The following is a 14,297-nucleotide window of genomic DNA, read 5'->3' as shown; positions in this document are numbered from 1 at the left end:
AGTTGTAATGCGGCTGTTCTAAAAAGTGAAATCTTTTTTCTTTCTATAAATGTAAAAAATGTATTCATGCATTTTTGAAATAACATTGAAAAAAATATTCTAAAATAATACTTAGAAGTAGTCAAATATTCTACATCATCTTAATTTAAGTTTTCCTGCTTCTTGTTGCAACAATGTCAACTACTATTGCCTCCCTGTGTAGCTTGCGAAATACGAATGACGAAAAAAAGTGCACCGGACGAACACTGACAGTCTTTGGTTTTTTCTTATATTTACTAGATTCTAGCCTACCTGTTTCAGAATAACATTAAAATAAGTTTATAATCCAAAGCAATAATGAGTACCAGGCGAGCTCTACATTTTGTATTTAAAATTGGCAATCGTTCAGAAAATGCTCGCTTTTTTCGAAAAGCACTTGGAATGAAGGTATGTGTATTGCGTATCTAGTCATGTGTATAGACTTAGACTTCTTCAAGTAGAGAGTCTAATTAACTTAGACTTTAGAGACTTAGTTTAATTGGTTATGATAAAACCTAACTCCCCGTGCCGTTGGCAAATATTGAGATTCCTACATAGATTTAGATATCACTTGTGGGTCGATGGCCCAGCATTACGTTCTGTAACAAATAGCTACTTTTGACGTGGTCGGTGACCAAAAAAAAAAAAAAAAAAAAAAAGGGGGGGGGGGGGGGGAACGGGGACTTAAACTCTGCTCCGCATTGGCATTGTGCCAGTGTGTATGCAGTTTACACTACACCCACTTACCCCACCCGACTCAGATGTGAATGAGTACATCGCTATTTACAATGATGGATGTTGTGTGAGTGCTAGTACAATATGGGTGGAAGAAATTCATATACAGGCGTCACTAAGAGAAAGAAACGACACAAGGACGCCTAACGTACGATTTTCACTGTATATAAAATTCGGTTCCATTATGGCTTGCTGGGGGGGGGGGGGGGGGGGGGGGGGATGCACATCAAGATTAGGAAAGTTGTAAAAATCCCCTGTATAAATGTAATGTTCATCGGAAGTGTTCATATTTATTTTATTACTTTTATAAATCTGGCTTAGACTTATAAATCTCTCTTTGCTTTTTAGACCAATGTCTAGGATAGCAAGATATCTTCTTACAACTTAAATTATATTGGTACCGGTATGGTTCGGCTTGTCATCCAACTTTTTTAAGACTGTCAATGGGAATTCTTCATGAGTGCCAATAAAGGTCTGAGTGGTAAAAGTATTACTATTATATTATGCAATTTATCGTCAGCCATGGCATCCCCTCTCAATTTTGAATGTGAAGAAATCTTGAATGACAAACATTTGAAGTTATAGTTCGTCCAACAAAAATACTACACTTTTCTGTTTTCTTTGTATTTATAAAAAAATTATTTAATGCTTTAAAAAAAATATATATGTTGTGTCAACTATTTTATGTTTTTACAAAAATACAAAATCTGTCTCTCTCTAATTTTAATATAAACATGATATTAATCAGAGTTGTCTGTCTTTGTTACACACGCAAAAACCCTTAACATTGCTCATTTATCTCTCCCCCATTTTCTCTCTCCCTCTCTCTCTCTCTCTCTCTCTCTCTCTCTCTCTCTCTCTCTCTCTCTCTCTCTCTCTCTCTCTCTCTCTCTTTCTTCTTCTTCTTCTTCTTCTTCTTCTTCTTCTTCTTCTTCTCCCTCTCTCTATGTAAAATACAAATAAAAGTTTAATCTAGCTGTACTGTTAGGTTTCACTCTTTTTCAGTTTCTTCGACATGAGGAATTTGAAGAAGGCTGCAAGGCTTCATGCAATGGGTAGGTTTTTTTTTTGTTATTGAATTCCTTAAAAGCATAGAATATTGCCAGGATCAGCCCCTATATTTGTATTAAAGTCATAATCTGTTTCCCAATATAAACTTGAAAACTGATGAATTGAATCAAGACTTTTCAATGAGTCGACGATTAAAGCCTCCTCACTTTGTGCCCATAGTTTTAAATTAAAAAAAAAATCTCTCTGGATTATCTCCCCTGAACTTATTTTTTCCCCCCAGTCCTTATGATGGAAAATGGAGCAAGTCGATGGTTGGATATGGACCAGAGGATGACAATTTTGTCATGGAGCTGACTTACAACTACGGGATTGGATCTTACAAACTGGGCAATGACTTCATGGTAAGTCTTTAAGATTCAATTGTTGCTTCTTGGAGATTGAATAAATTTTTAAAAAACGTAGATAAGTTAAACTGAAGCTTCTATTGTATTCATTAAAAAATTGTTTTTTACAAACGTAATTAAAGCTTCTATTCTATTTTTCATTGTTTTTTACTGTAAGTATTTATAACACTTGGGGAGCCCTATAGCTCAGTTGGTAGAGCACTTGCCTCACATGCAAAGGGACTGAGATCGGTCTTGGATGAAGTCAAAAAATTGTTCTGACCTCCCCCCTGTCCACCCAACAGAAATTGAGTAGCTGGGTCTCTTAAATCTGATGGAAAGTACTTTGCGATAGACTATAGCGATGGATTGTGTGTTTTTATATGATATGTGAGCATTGATAACCTGTTAAACATACCAACCATTTATTGCAGGCGATCACAATTTCATCGGAGACAGCTTTGAAAAATTCAAAAGATGCCGGTTTTCATGTGGAAAACAACACAGTCAAGTCTCCTGACGGATACAATTTCACAATCATTGACAATGGCAGTAAAACAGGTTGGTGCAATGAAGATATGACAAATGTTTATAGATTTGTGAAGAAAAAGAAAAAGACATTCGTACCTTCTTTTCTGATCAGATAATGCTGGTTTCAGAAGTAATAGACATGACTCTTTGTCTCAAGCTGGTAAAAACAATAAAGCAGTCCTTCAGAGCCCTTAGGCCCTTGGAGCCATAGTTCATCCAAGTTTCTATAATGTGAAATATGTGTAACAGGCAATAGCATTTTCTTGCTACCCTTTGGATAGGATACTAGTCTATCACGAAGTATCACTGCTGGATAGAAGAAAAAAGGGAGGGGGGTGTCAGAAAAAAATCTCGACTTCACACAGGATCGATCTTAGTCCTTTTGCATATGAAGCGAGTGTTCTACCAGCTGAGCTATCAGGACCCCCTCTCAAGCTGGTATTAGTATTTTTCCACAGATAAAATATCTTAATGAAATGAAGAAGATTGTGTTCTAAGGGAAAATCCTCAGAATGAGGAAATTAAATTTTTTTGGTGGTTTCAGTAAAAAAACTCACTCAATGAAAGCATTTATTTTCATACAAATTTTTATAAGTTAGGCCTAAAATTCCATTTGTACAGAAATGATCTGCAAGGGGTCCCTAACCAATAGCAACACTTAACATGTACAGGCCTGTTACGCAATGCTACCATTTTTTCCAAGAAGGACAATGCTGTTAACGTCTATGTACTCATTTTACACCTGTTTACATTGATTCAACTATGTGCCGCTCAAGGGGGGGAGGGCGAGTGACATACCACTAAACCACGTAGCCTCAGGTTCACACGATAGTTATACAACAAGGAGCTGCTGGAAATAATGGATACTTCTTTTTAAGTCAAGATATTTGTGATGCTTACAATGTGATTGTGTCAGTGTGATTAATTCTTTCATTTCTTATTCTTATAATGGCTGTGTCAGAAGGCAACATTCAATAGAGAAAATAAAGCTTATTAAACATCTTTTATTTTTTACATCTATTGTTTACTCTAACATAAAACTGTTTTGTGATGATTGGTCACATATTGTCTCAATAAGTTGATTCTTGATTTCCCAGGTAAAAGAAGACCAGTGAAAACAAGACACACGTGTCAAACTGTTTCTATTTTGAGAAAACACTATTTTAAATTTTGGAAGTCTTTTACTGTGTATTGGTTTGTTGCTGTTTTTTGGTGGGTTTTTTTCTCTCCTCTTTTTATCATGATAATGGTATCTTTCTTCGGTGAATTCATATTTTCATATTATACTTTTGACAAATGAATGTTATTCTAAGGGGTATAACTCGTAAAATTTGATTTTGTGACATGTGCCCTTTTCTCCTATGGTCTTTATATGGGAATTTAAGATTTTCTAAAGTATTTTGAATAGCCCAACTCTAAAAGAGATTATATTATGTAAAACTTAATATTTTAAAAATCATTCATAACTAGGTAAAAACAACTATCTGTATTGTTATACAATTTAGCCTTAAATTTCGAGTACAGAAAACCTACACATCTCAAATGATTCCTAAATGGCTAATTCACCATGTCCCATCCCTTTACTTCAGTATTTTTTTTCCACAGATAAAGTATCCAAAGTTACATTAGCTTGCTCTGATCTCAAGAAATCAACAGGTAAGTGAACTCTCTCTCTCTCTCTCTCTCTCTCTCTCTCTCTCTCTCTCTCTCTCTCTCTCTCTCTCTCTCTCTCTCTCTCTCTCTCTCCCTCTCTCTCCCTCCAGCATCTATAATCTAATAAAAGTAGCCCAGATTCAAGGGAGTTAAAAAAGAGTTTTTAAAAAAGGGATTTGACATTTTTTTTTACCACACTTTTAGGTCATCCAAGCACCAAGGTTTTACATTTTAGATAACCTGTGATACAAAATCAGGGTAGGTACTGATGGTTACTGGTTTTTAACTGTTGCGTCAACATTTATATTGCTTTACTATTTGTAGTTGAGTAAAAAAGGACTAGAGCATTTATAAACTGCAATATTCACTAAACGTGCTCAAAGTGACTGAGATAGATCCCGGATGAAGTCGAGATTTTTCCCAACCCCCCTGTCCACCTGGCAGAGATTGGGTATCTGGGTCTGTTAGATCTGGTGGAAAGTACTTGTAGTAGACTAGCATCCTATCCAAATGGTTGCATGCAATTGCGATCATTTGTTGCACACCATAGAAACTAGGATAAACTCATGCTTCAAAGACCCTATGGCTCTGAAGGACAAATAATATCTATAACTGAAGTCTTATAGCCCACGTTTTTTAATGCTGTTTTCTATTTGTTTATTCGTAAATTTATATATGTAATGAATAGCTTTGTAATCATTAATAATTAAGGATAATTTTAATGTTGTAATTTCAACAACTTTCCTCCCCCTGCAGATTTTTGGACGAGACTCTGTGGGATGACTAGTTTTGGGAGTTGTGATAAAAGTGTTGAAATGCATTATGCCAAGGGACAGGTAAACTACCTCCAATATAAATATTTCTGTGCCATCTATCTGGTTTTTAAGTAATGCATTTATGTTTTTATTGGGTTTATTTTTTTTATTTGCTGAAGAAGGGGTTAGAGCCCAAAATGTTTAGTGTTTGTTTTGTTTTTTTGTTTGTTCTTATTTGAAACTGTTATATTCATTTTTGTGTATTGATTTTTACATTTCACAACTTCAAAGCAGTTTAGTATCACTTGTAATATATTCTTATAAAGATTTTATGTGAAAGATTACCATTTTCATTGTTTTTGTTGTTGGTTAAGATTGCACTTTTTTTCTTTTATATTCATTTTTGTTTTATATGTTTTTATGTCTTTGGGTTTTATTTTCCAGTGTCACCTGGAATTGAAACAGATTGAGGAACCAATTGATCGTGCCACAGCTTTTGGAAGATTTGCCATTTCATGTCCTAGCTCAGAGGTATAGTTTGTACTTTCTTGTTTGAAGTTTAAGCAATAAACAAACATTGTGATAAATATATATTGTACTTTGTAAATATTTGATTGTGTCTGGATGGGCCTTTTAGGTTATATCAAAATAGACACATCAATGGAATTGTGAAATACTCTGTTTCCTTTTTGAACTAGTCCCTTTTGTCTGATTTTTTCTTTGATGTTTTTATCTTCAGATGTATAACTGTTCCCCAATTATCTTCCTGTTTACTGGGGTTGAGATGATCTAAATGTGCTGCTAGTGCTGTAAAACCTCTAAAAACAGAAACAAAAAACATTATATTTTTACATCTTAATATAAACTTTTTAAAATAAATAAAATTCCCTTTATTCATCCCCAATGGGAAATTTATCATTAGGGTCTATTCAAAGGGAAGACATGTAATTAGCCAAGCATCAGCCACAGTGCAGCGCCAAAAACTGAGCCAGGGAGAGGTAACTTACTCAAGGCCACACAGCACAGCGGAGTGGGTATTCAAACTCATTACCTTTCAAATACGAAGCAAAGACTGTACCGCTGAACCACGCTGCCCCATGGATCTTCAAGGAATCGTAGAACATCTCGTGTTGACATTTTATGATTTTGTCTATTATTTGTTTGGATCCACCAGCTGAAGGGCATATCAGACCTGATGACAGGTGAGAACCAAACCATCCTCACACCTCTGGTCAGTTTGGACACTCCAGGGAAGGCAACAGTTCAAGTCATCATTGTGGCAGATCCTGTATGTACTTTATTTTACTTTAATCATTAATGTTCATGCTTTTTTTTTTTTTACATTCTATAATCAGTTTCTACTATTTGAACAGGAAAGTTTGATTCTCCAATTTCATTTGGAATAATTTGTCCTTTGAAGTTAGAAATGCAGAATCTCAGGGGGGGGGTTTCAAAGCAGGCTAAAGCCATATTCCCGTACTTTAGAATATATTTCATGGCTTGATTTTTGATGGACACTTATACTTATAATATTTGCATGTATTTATATGTTGATAGCATTTAAAATATTGTTATATGTATCCACTTAAATCTAATAGCTATGGTAATTGTGTAATGATTTTGTACAGCGTCAAGAGCTCAAATTGTGTCTGATTTTCGCGCTAAATTTGCAGAAATGTAATTTGTGAAGTTGTATACATCTGCAATTATTAAAAACCCATAAACGTGATTATTGGAGGGTGAGTTAGCTGATTGGTTTAAGGTATTATACAGGGATCTGAGAAGTGCCTGGTTCAAGTCCCGCTTTAGGCACTTTTGTTTGTTTTTTTCCATGAACAAGATCATTAACTTAACTCTCTCAAGTTCACCATGATTGAAATTGAACAAATTTGTTTGATTTTCAATTCATATGAACTCGAAAGATCTAATCCCAAATTTGCTCACTAGGAAAAATTAAGTGATTTTTGTTGACATTAGACATAAATTTCATGGATTAGATAACTATATTGCTTCAAGGAATGCCTTGCGACAGCAAGTGAGAGTGCCATGTGGAAGGGCATAATTATTTTTTTAACCATGATTGTAATTCTTATGATAAAAGCTTAGAGCTGTAGGCATTGCTTGCACTCCTCAAATGAAACCAGTATTATTACTAGCAATGCAAACTGTAATCATACTTACACCAGTCATTCTCCGCATCTTTCTCTATCGCTTGATGACAGAAAACCTTCCCTGCTACCATCTCCCTCCATTTATTATTATTTTTCCTCTGATATAAATAATTTTTTTTACATTTTTTTTTGCCCACAGATGTTTATTATATCCATGCTCAGCTGTACATAGTGGTAAAAGTGATAAGTTATTTATATAGCGCTCAACTTCCACATAAGTGCTCCGCAGCGATTTACAATATTGTCATTCAAACATTCATTCTTTGACAATTTTGAGAAAACATATGAAAAAAACAAACACATGCACACAAACTCACACACAGATACATTTACACTCGAACACGAACATTTCACACACATACTTACACCAATATTACTCACTAACATTAATAACTTATTCTAACGAAAGACATTTAATTGAAAGTATTGATTTGAATTGCAGGATGGCCATGAGATTTGTTTTGTTGGAGATGAAGCTTTCAGGGAGTTGTCTCAAGTTGATCCTAAAGCAGGTGGTTTACTTGATGAGGTAATTAGGAGTCAGTCATTATTTTCCAAATTGTTTCCTGTGCAGCTGTGAGTTCTAGTGGTATGGCACTTGCCTTTGGATTGGAAGGCCCACGGTTCAAGTCCTGCTCTGAGCAGCATATAGTTGAGTCCTTGGAAAAGGTTCTTTACTCACATTCTCACACCATGCTCTCAGATGTAAAATGAGTAGGTACCTATGAGTATGAGTAGGTGCTGTTAACAGCATTGTCTATGTCCAAAAAAAAAATTGTCATATCTCGTCTTACATGTTAAGTGTTGCTGTTAGCTAGGGACCATTGTAAAGTGCTTTGAGCATGTTTAGTTGATATTGCGATATAAAAATGCTCAAACTCAGGGACTTAACTTTGTGTCACCCAGAGTAGGACTCGAACCAGGGACCTTTACGGCTGAAGGTATTTTACCACAAAACGAAAAATCTGCACCTAAAGTGGAGAAGAGAAGAATGCAATAACATCTGAGCAACAATTTGCTGTGCAAGCTATTCAAGTTTTTTTATTTATGGAAATTATTAAAAAATGGATTTAAATGTCATATGTTATTTTTAAATATATAAATCTTCAGATTAAATGAGGTATATAAAAATTCCCATTATTTTTATTTTTTAAATTTAACAATAGCTCTGATATAATGATAATGTAATGTAACCACAGCATTTCTGTGTTTGTTTCATCCGAAATCAACAATATCAGATTTTGTAACTGGAAAACAATTTTATGATTTATCCTCTCACTTTTTTTTTTCTTTCTTTGCTACTTTTTTAGGCCATGGCAGCTGACAAGAGTGATGAGTGGTTTGCTAAAAAGGGAAAATCAAAAGCATCAGCATGAGCAGTGCCAAAAACATTTCAACATACAAGCCATATTTACCCCAGGAAAATTACCAACTTTCATGTTATGCTGATTTTTAAACTGCATTATCTCTTCCCTTACCGACCATTTTCAGGATTTTTCCCGAAGTGTTATACCGACCCAACACAAAAATGAAATTTTTACACTCAAACTCAAAAGCAATACGTGCATCCAAACATCATTTTGTGCAGCAGCATACATCTTTCTGTGTAGCAAAACAAGATATACAACGCAGAATAAAGTTCTTATAAATATCACAAAAATGTTTCTTCAAATTTTGTTCTGTACAAAATAGGTCTGAATATGAAAAATGTTCATTGTATCGGTAACAATGTGACGATTTTCCTGTAGATTTTAAGGAGAGCATTTAGTTCTAAAAAAATTGATTCAAATAAAATAGAGAAGTTTTACCCAATATTTTAAGTTTTGGGATGAAGCCACTGTCAAGAATTTTGAGCGTATGGTTATGGTGTTTTTTTCCAAAAATGATTTTCACTTTGATTCAGCCCAATTTTTCAGCTCTTTTGCAGCACACCACTCACCATATATTTAGTGGATTTTAGTCTATCGATAAGTGGACGTTCCCAGATCATAAAGAAGTTTTTCCAAAAGTTACTTAAATGCCATTTTTTTTACAAAGATCATTCATTTTAAAACATCTAAATGGTTACCATGAAATGCTGACATTTTGTGATGAATGAAATGGCTTTTAAAAATTATGGGATAATCCACTTGTCCTTGGTTCTTGCCCAATTATTCGAGAGACCTTGCTACATTGCTACTACTACTATTCCAGATTTATAATTCACAAAAATTTTTTTTAGAGTTTTATCTTTGGAATCTGTCTTTCATTGAAGCAATTTTGTTGTAGACACAGATTGCTGTGTGTGCCAGGGAATCTCTAACTCTAATTGAATTCAACAAAAAAAAAAAAAGTGGTGCTAAAATTGTTGTTCAATCAATTCAAATTTTATGTAAGTAGTCCTTCAGAGTCAAAAGACCCATGGATCCAGAGTATATCCTGGTTTCTATAGTGTAAAACGGACAATAGCAATTGCTTGCTACCCTTTGGATAGGATGCTAGTCTATTGCAAAGTACTTTCCACCAGAGTTAACAGAATTAACAGACCTAGCTACCCACTTACTTTTGGGTGGACAGGGATGGGGGGTGGGGCAGAAAAAATATAGACTGCACCAGGGGTCGATCTCAGTCCCTTTGCGTGTGAAGCAAGAGCTCTACCAACTGAGCTACTGGGACCTCCTGGTAATAAATCTGACCATAAGCTTAAATTAAATGTGACTCAGTGTGTCTGGTATTTTGTCGGAATAACTAGGTGAAAAAAATGGAATTGAAAATCAAAACTATCGAAATGAGAAAATTTTTATTTTTTTAATGATGTTTAAGAACAAAATTATTTTTTACCCTCAATGAAGACATATTATTATCTTTTGATTCAAATGCAGTGTCAAAATTGGATATGTGACTTGTTGGGGGGAATAGACTAGTCTAAGTCTATTTTAAAACATTCGCTTCTTGGTGATTGCAACACACGCAACATCCATTTTCATACTTAATTTCAGTACCGGTGGCCATCGGAAGTCACTGAGTTGAGCAAGCCTATTTGGGAGTCCAAATTGGCACAGCTATTTATCTTAATTCACCATGTTTTTTTTTTCATTAGAAAAACTCAAATTGATCCATATTAAAATATGAAATTATCTATATGCATCTCTGTCACTTCATATCTATTCCAATTGCTGACATTTTTTGTGACTGAATTTTCTGGGTTGTCTCCCTTCCTTTAATCAGTTAATATTTATTTTGTGACGTTCTCTGTTCTTGATGATTAACAAACTTTTAAAATGTGAAAATGTTTGGGTTTTTTTGTCTAATTATTTATTTTCAATGACTATGTGATGTATATCAATATTTTGATCATAATAAAAATAGATTTATAATGTAAATATCTGTCAGTTTTTTTGTTTTTAGAGGGTTTCACATATTGCATTTGACACTTTGACCTCATTTCAGGTAGGGTAGCCAATAGTGTTGAGGTGCACTAAAGAAAACATCAACCTGATAAATAAATAAGGGAGCAGGCACTGGTGAAAGATAAAAATCTGCAAAAAAGTGTGTATGAAACAGTGCCAGATAAAGCAGAAAGAAAAATAAAGGAAAAAAGACCCATCCCACTAATTCAAACACACTGAAGAAAAAAGACGTGGGACGACAATAAAAACTGGTTGAAGTGAATTTCAAGGCTCTCTGTGATCTTTTTTGTCTTATGAGTGAAGTTGACATGTCTCAGCCTGGTCTTATTATTTTTAGACCCAAAGAGCTGATTTCATTCTTTCTAATTGACTATAAAATGTTAAAGTTTACACACAGTTTTGTGTATTGGATACATTGTTTTGCATACCATCAATACAATTAAATAAATTGCTCCTAGGATCTTTACACGCAAAGGGACCTTGATCGATCCAGAGTACAGTCGATATTTTATTTTCTGCCCCCTCCCCCCTCATCCAGCAGTTATTGGGTAGCTTGGACTGTTCAATGTGATGGAAAGTACTTTGCGATAAACTAGTGTCCTATCCAAATGGTAGCAAGCAATTGCTACATTTCGAGTTATAGAAACCAGGATAAACTTTAACTCCATGGGCCTAATGACTCTGAAGGATCACTATTCTTTACTTTTGGAAGTTCCTCACACTACTGATAATAACCAACAGCTGCACACTGATTGAACACATGATATGGAACGGCAGAAAAAAGCTACTCAAATACAAGGAGATCAGACTATGTTGTACCAGGTGTAGCATTTGTCTGTTTTTGTTTGTTTTTAAGGGTTTTACGGCGCTTGCAACACATTTAGGTTATATCAGCGCCAGTAAAAAGGAAGAAAATGGGATAGTAAAAAGTTCTAGAATTACAATTAAAGCACCCAAGAGAAAGGAAGACAAAGGGGAACTGGGAACAAATAGGGATCAGATGCAGATTCCAAGAGCAAACCATCAATGTACTTAGTTTGAGATCACCTATAAGTCTCATCCGGAAACAAGCACAAAATCCAACATAGAGGAATACACTCAAATGCTTACATTATACATTAAAAATAACAAACATAATAATACATAACAGAGAGATGATTTACAAGGAAAAAAATATCATCTCCCAAAACAATTATGCATTTGACTGTTTCCCTCCCAGCCAAGGAATTCCAGCCAGGGTCAGGACAAAACCAAGTAATCTCACTCCAAGACAACGACAGAAAACAATTGGAAAACGGGTATGGTGGGATAGAAGACACAGCATGTACCTCCCTGCCCACTATGGGAGGTCAGGATCCCCACCCAGTAGCATTTGTCTCTGGACAGCTGGTAAAAGCAACTCAGTTGAAAAAAATAATGTGGCGGAGTCCATCCTGCAAGCATCCCCAACCAATGAATTTATTATTTTCTCTAAAACTAAATTTTTCATTATATATATTATATATATATATGCAGTTTTATGATTTGATAAACACCAAGTTAAGGTAAAACAATAATATCAAGCCAGTTTTCAAAACAGGCAATTTAATTATTAATACGATTCTTTGTTAAATGGAATTAATTTCCTTACAATAATACAGTCAATAATTTTTCACCTCACAAACAATTATCAAATGCGAAGACTTGGAAAGTAGAACAAGGAAGACCTTATAAAATATTTCATGAGTTTTAACAATCAACAACATAAACAATAAATGCACTAAGGTAATAATTGTATTTAATCGCCATGATAAAATCAATTCATGAAATAACATTTCAATGCCATACTAAAATATGGCCCTATCACTTTGCTTCAATATCAACATGACAATATTCAACACAGGTGAAGTCCTGGCCCTTTGTTGCGAGCACCTGGGGAGAAAAAAAGTAATATGAATGAGTTAAAGTGATACCAAGCAGCTAGAAGCTGTGGACTGTAAAAAGTAATTAACAAAAATGAAAATAACAGCTTGAAAAATGAACAAAATATCAAGCAAGGGACGTTTCGGGCTCAAAACCCTTCTTCATCCAACAACAAAAACCCCCCCAAAAAACATAAATACATTACTGCATGGCATAGCCCAGTTTAAAAAAACAGAAAGGAGTTTGGTCAGGCTATTTAAGAGGTTCCACAGACGAAGAAAAGAAGCAGAGAATGGCTGTGTGACATCACTGACGTGAGTTCCAGAGAGGAGAAAAGAAAACTACATGTCAGTATTCTTTTCAAAAAGAAATAAATGCTGCATTTTGGACAACTTGGGATCAGGCAAGTTGCACAGAATGGAAATAGCAGATCGAGGCCTTATGTGCCACCTACCACTATTAGGAGAAGTGAGTAAGCTGTTTGTTTTTGTTTGTTTTTAAGGTTTCACGGCGCTTGCAACACATTTAGGTCATTTCAGCACTAGTAAAAAGGAATAAAAATGGGCCAGTAAAAAAGTTGCAGATTTACTATTAAAAGTGCACAAGAAAAGTAAGACAAAAGGAAATGGCACAAATATGGAAAAGATATAGATTCCAAGAGCATACTATCATTGTGCATGGTTTGAGATCACCTAAAAGTCTCATCCTGAGACAAGCAGAAGTCCACCAAAGGGAACACACTCAAATGTTTACAAATCATATGTTCCAAATAAAAAAAAAAACAACACATAACAGAGAGATGATTTACGAGGAAAAAAATACATCTCCCAAAACTATAACTATACATTCAACTGTTTCCCTCCCAGTGAAGGACTCCAGTCAGGGCCAGGACGAAACTAAATAATCTCATTCCAAGACAAAGACAGAAAGTAGGTTGGAAAACAGATATAGAGGGATAGAAAAAACAGTAAGTACCTCCCTGCCCACTATGAGAGGTCTGGAACCCCACCCAGGAGTAAGTAAGCATTTGGGAGGCTACATCCAAAAGGGGATTCGCCTTAAAGAAGAAAAAGAAAGAAGTCTACAGGGATGCCTTCTGGCAGATTTTTTTTTTTTAAGACTGAAAAATTGCGCGAATAAGCCATTTATTACCTTGAGTACAGCTTCAAAGTATCAAAGTGGAATACTTTTCTAGTAAAGCATAGTTGGTATAACTTGTCATTGCATTTGAGAGTAAGTAATACACACACAAAAATAAAGTGGACAGATTTTAAACTAAATTGATAAAAGAAAGTACCGACTGAAATTTTTTTTAAGTTTCTGCTTGGTTGGACCATCATAATTGGAGAAACTGGAGGATCCGGTTGTAGTGATATATTTCAATCGCCCTCAACTTTCCCAGGATTGTAAATAAATCAATACATATTCTCAATACCTACTATCACAGCATCGCCATGTGTTAATCGTTATCGCCCTAGGCACAATTAAAAAAGGCAATTTGTTATAGTCACGGAGTTGACACAGCATTGAAACTGCTTCAATTCTCACCTAGGTGCTAGGCAAGATGGGCCATGTGTTTGACCGCTATTGTAACGGGCACACATAACCACAGACTACTAGGAGCAGACCAGACAACAGCCACTTTTTAGTGGCTAATCGCCGCCATCGTATTTAAGATGTCAGCAATTATTGGATGAATCGAGAATAGAGAGAGAGACTGACGATATACGGGGTTTCCAGAAAACTGGC

At 35.1% G+C, this 14,297-nt stretch overlaps 2 protein-coding genes across 3 annotated transcripts in view; one reads left to right on the top strand and one right to left on the bottom strand.

Moving 5' to 3' along the window:
• Positions 1–32: 32 nt before the first annotated feature.
• On the top strand, positions 33–10,619 carry LOC144967592 (glyoxalase domain-containing protein 4-like). Its single transcript, XM_078905056.1, has 10 exons — positions 33–426; positions 1,759–1,808; positions 2,045–2,165; positions 2,582–2,708; positions 4,284–4,334; positions 5,088–5,167; positions 5,531–5,617; positions 6,261–6,374; positions 7,700–7,786; positions 8,568–10,619. The coding sequence occupies exons 1-10, from the start codon at positions 337–339 to the stop codon at positions 8,631–8,633; spliced, it is 873 nt and encodes a 290-aa protein (XP_078761182.1). The 5' UTR covers positions 33–336; the 3' UTR covers positions 8,634–10,619.
• A 1,784-nt stretch (positions 10,620–12,403) lies between these two features.
• The window catches only part of LOC144967591 (aspartate dehydrogenase domain-containing protein-like), a 20,457-nt gene continuing 18,563 nt past the window's right edge, over positions 12,404–14,297 (bottom strand). For both annotated transcript variants that reach the window (XM_078905055.1, XM_078905054.1), the window contains exon 7: positions 12,404–12,557. In XM_078905055.1, the coding sequence (XP_078761181.1) occupies positions 12,520–12,557 (38 nt within the window). In that variant the 3' untranslated portion in view covers positions 12,404–12,519. The remainder of the gene's footprint in view (positions 12,558–14,297) is intronic.

This window comes from Berghia stephanieae, chromosome 3, assembly GCF_034508935.2.
Source record: "Berghia stephanieae isolate SIO BIC M18660-M18661 chromosome 3, UCSD_Bste_1.3, whole genome shotgun sequence".
Classification (NCBI taxonomy): Eukaryota; Metazoa; Mollusca; class Gastropoda; order Nudibranchia; family Aeolidiidae; genus Berghia; species Berghia stephanieae.
Note: the sequence above shows the minus strand (reverse complement) of the source record. Positions and strands in the feature narration are given on the sequence as shown.

What these genes read in the sequence shown, in the direction of transcription:
- LOC144967592 (XM_078905056.1), top strand. Translation starts at nt 337, where the DNA reads ATGAGTACCAGGCGAGCTCTACATTTTGTATTTAAAATTGGCAATCGT. An exon ending in GAAAAGCACTTGGAATGAAG is followed by an intron (nt 427 to 1,758) that starts GTATGTGTATTG and finishes ACTCTTTTTCAG; the next exon opens with TTTCTTCGACATGAGGAATT. An exon ending in TTTCATGTCCTAGCTCAGAG is followed by an intron (nt 5,618 to 6,260) that starts GTATAGTTTGTA and finishes TGGATCCACCAG; the next exon opens with CTGAAGGGCATATCAGACCT.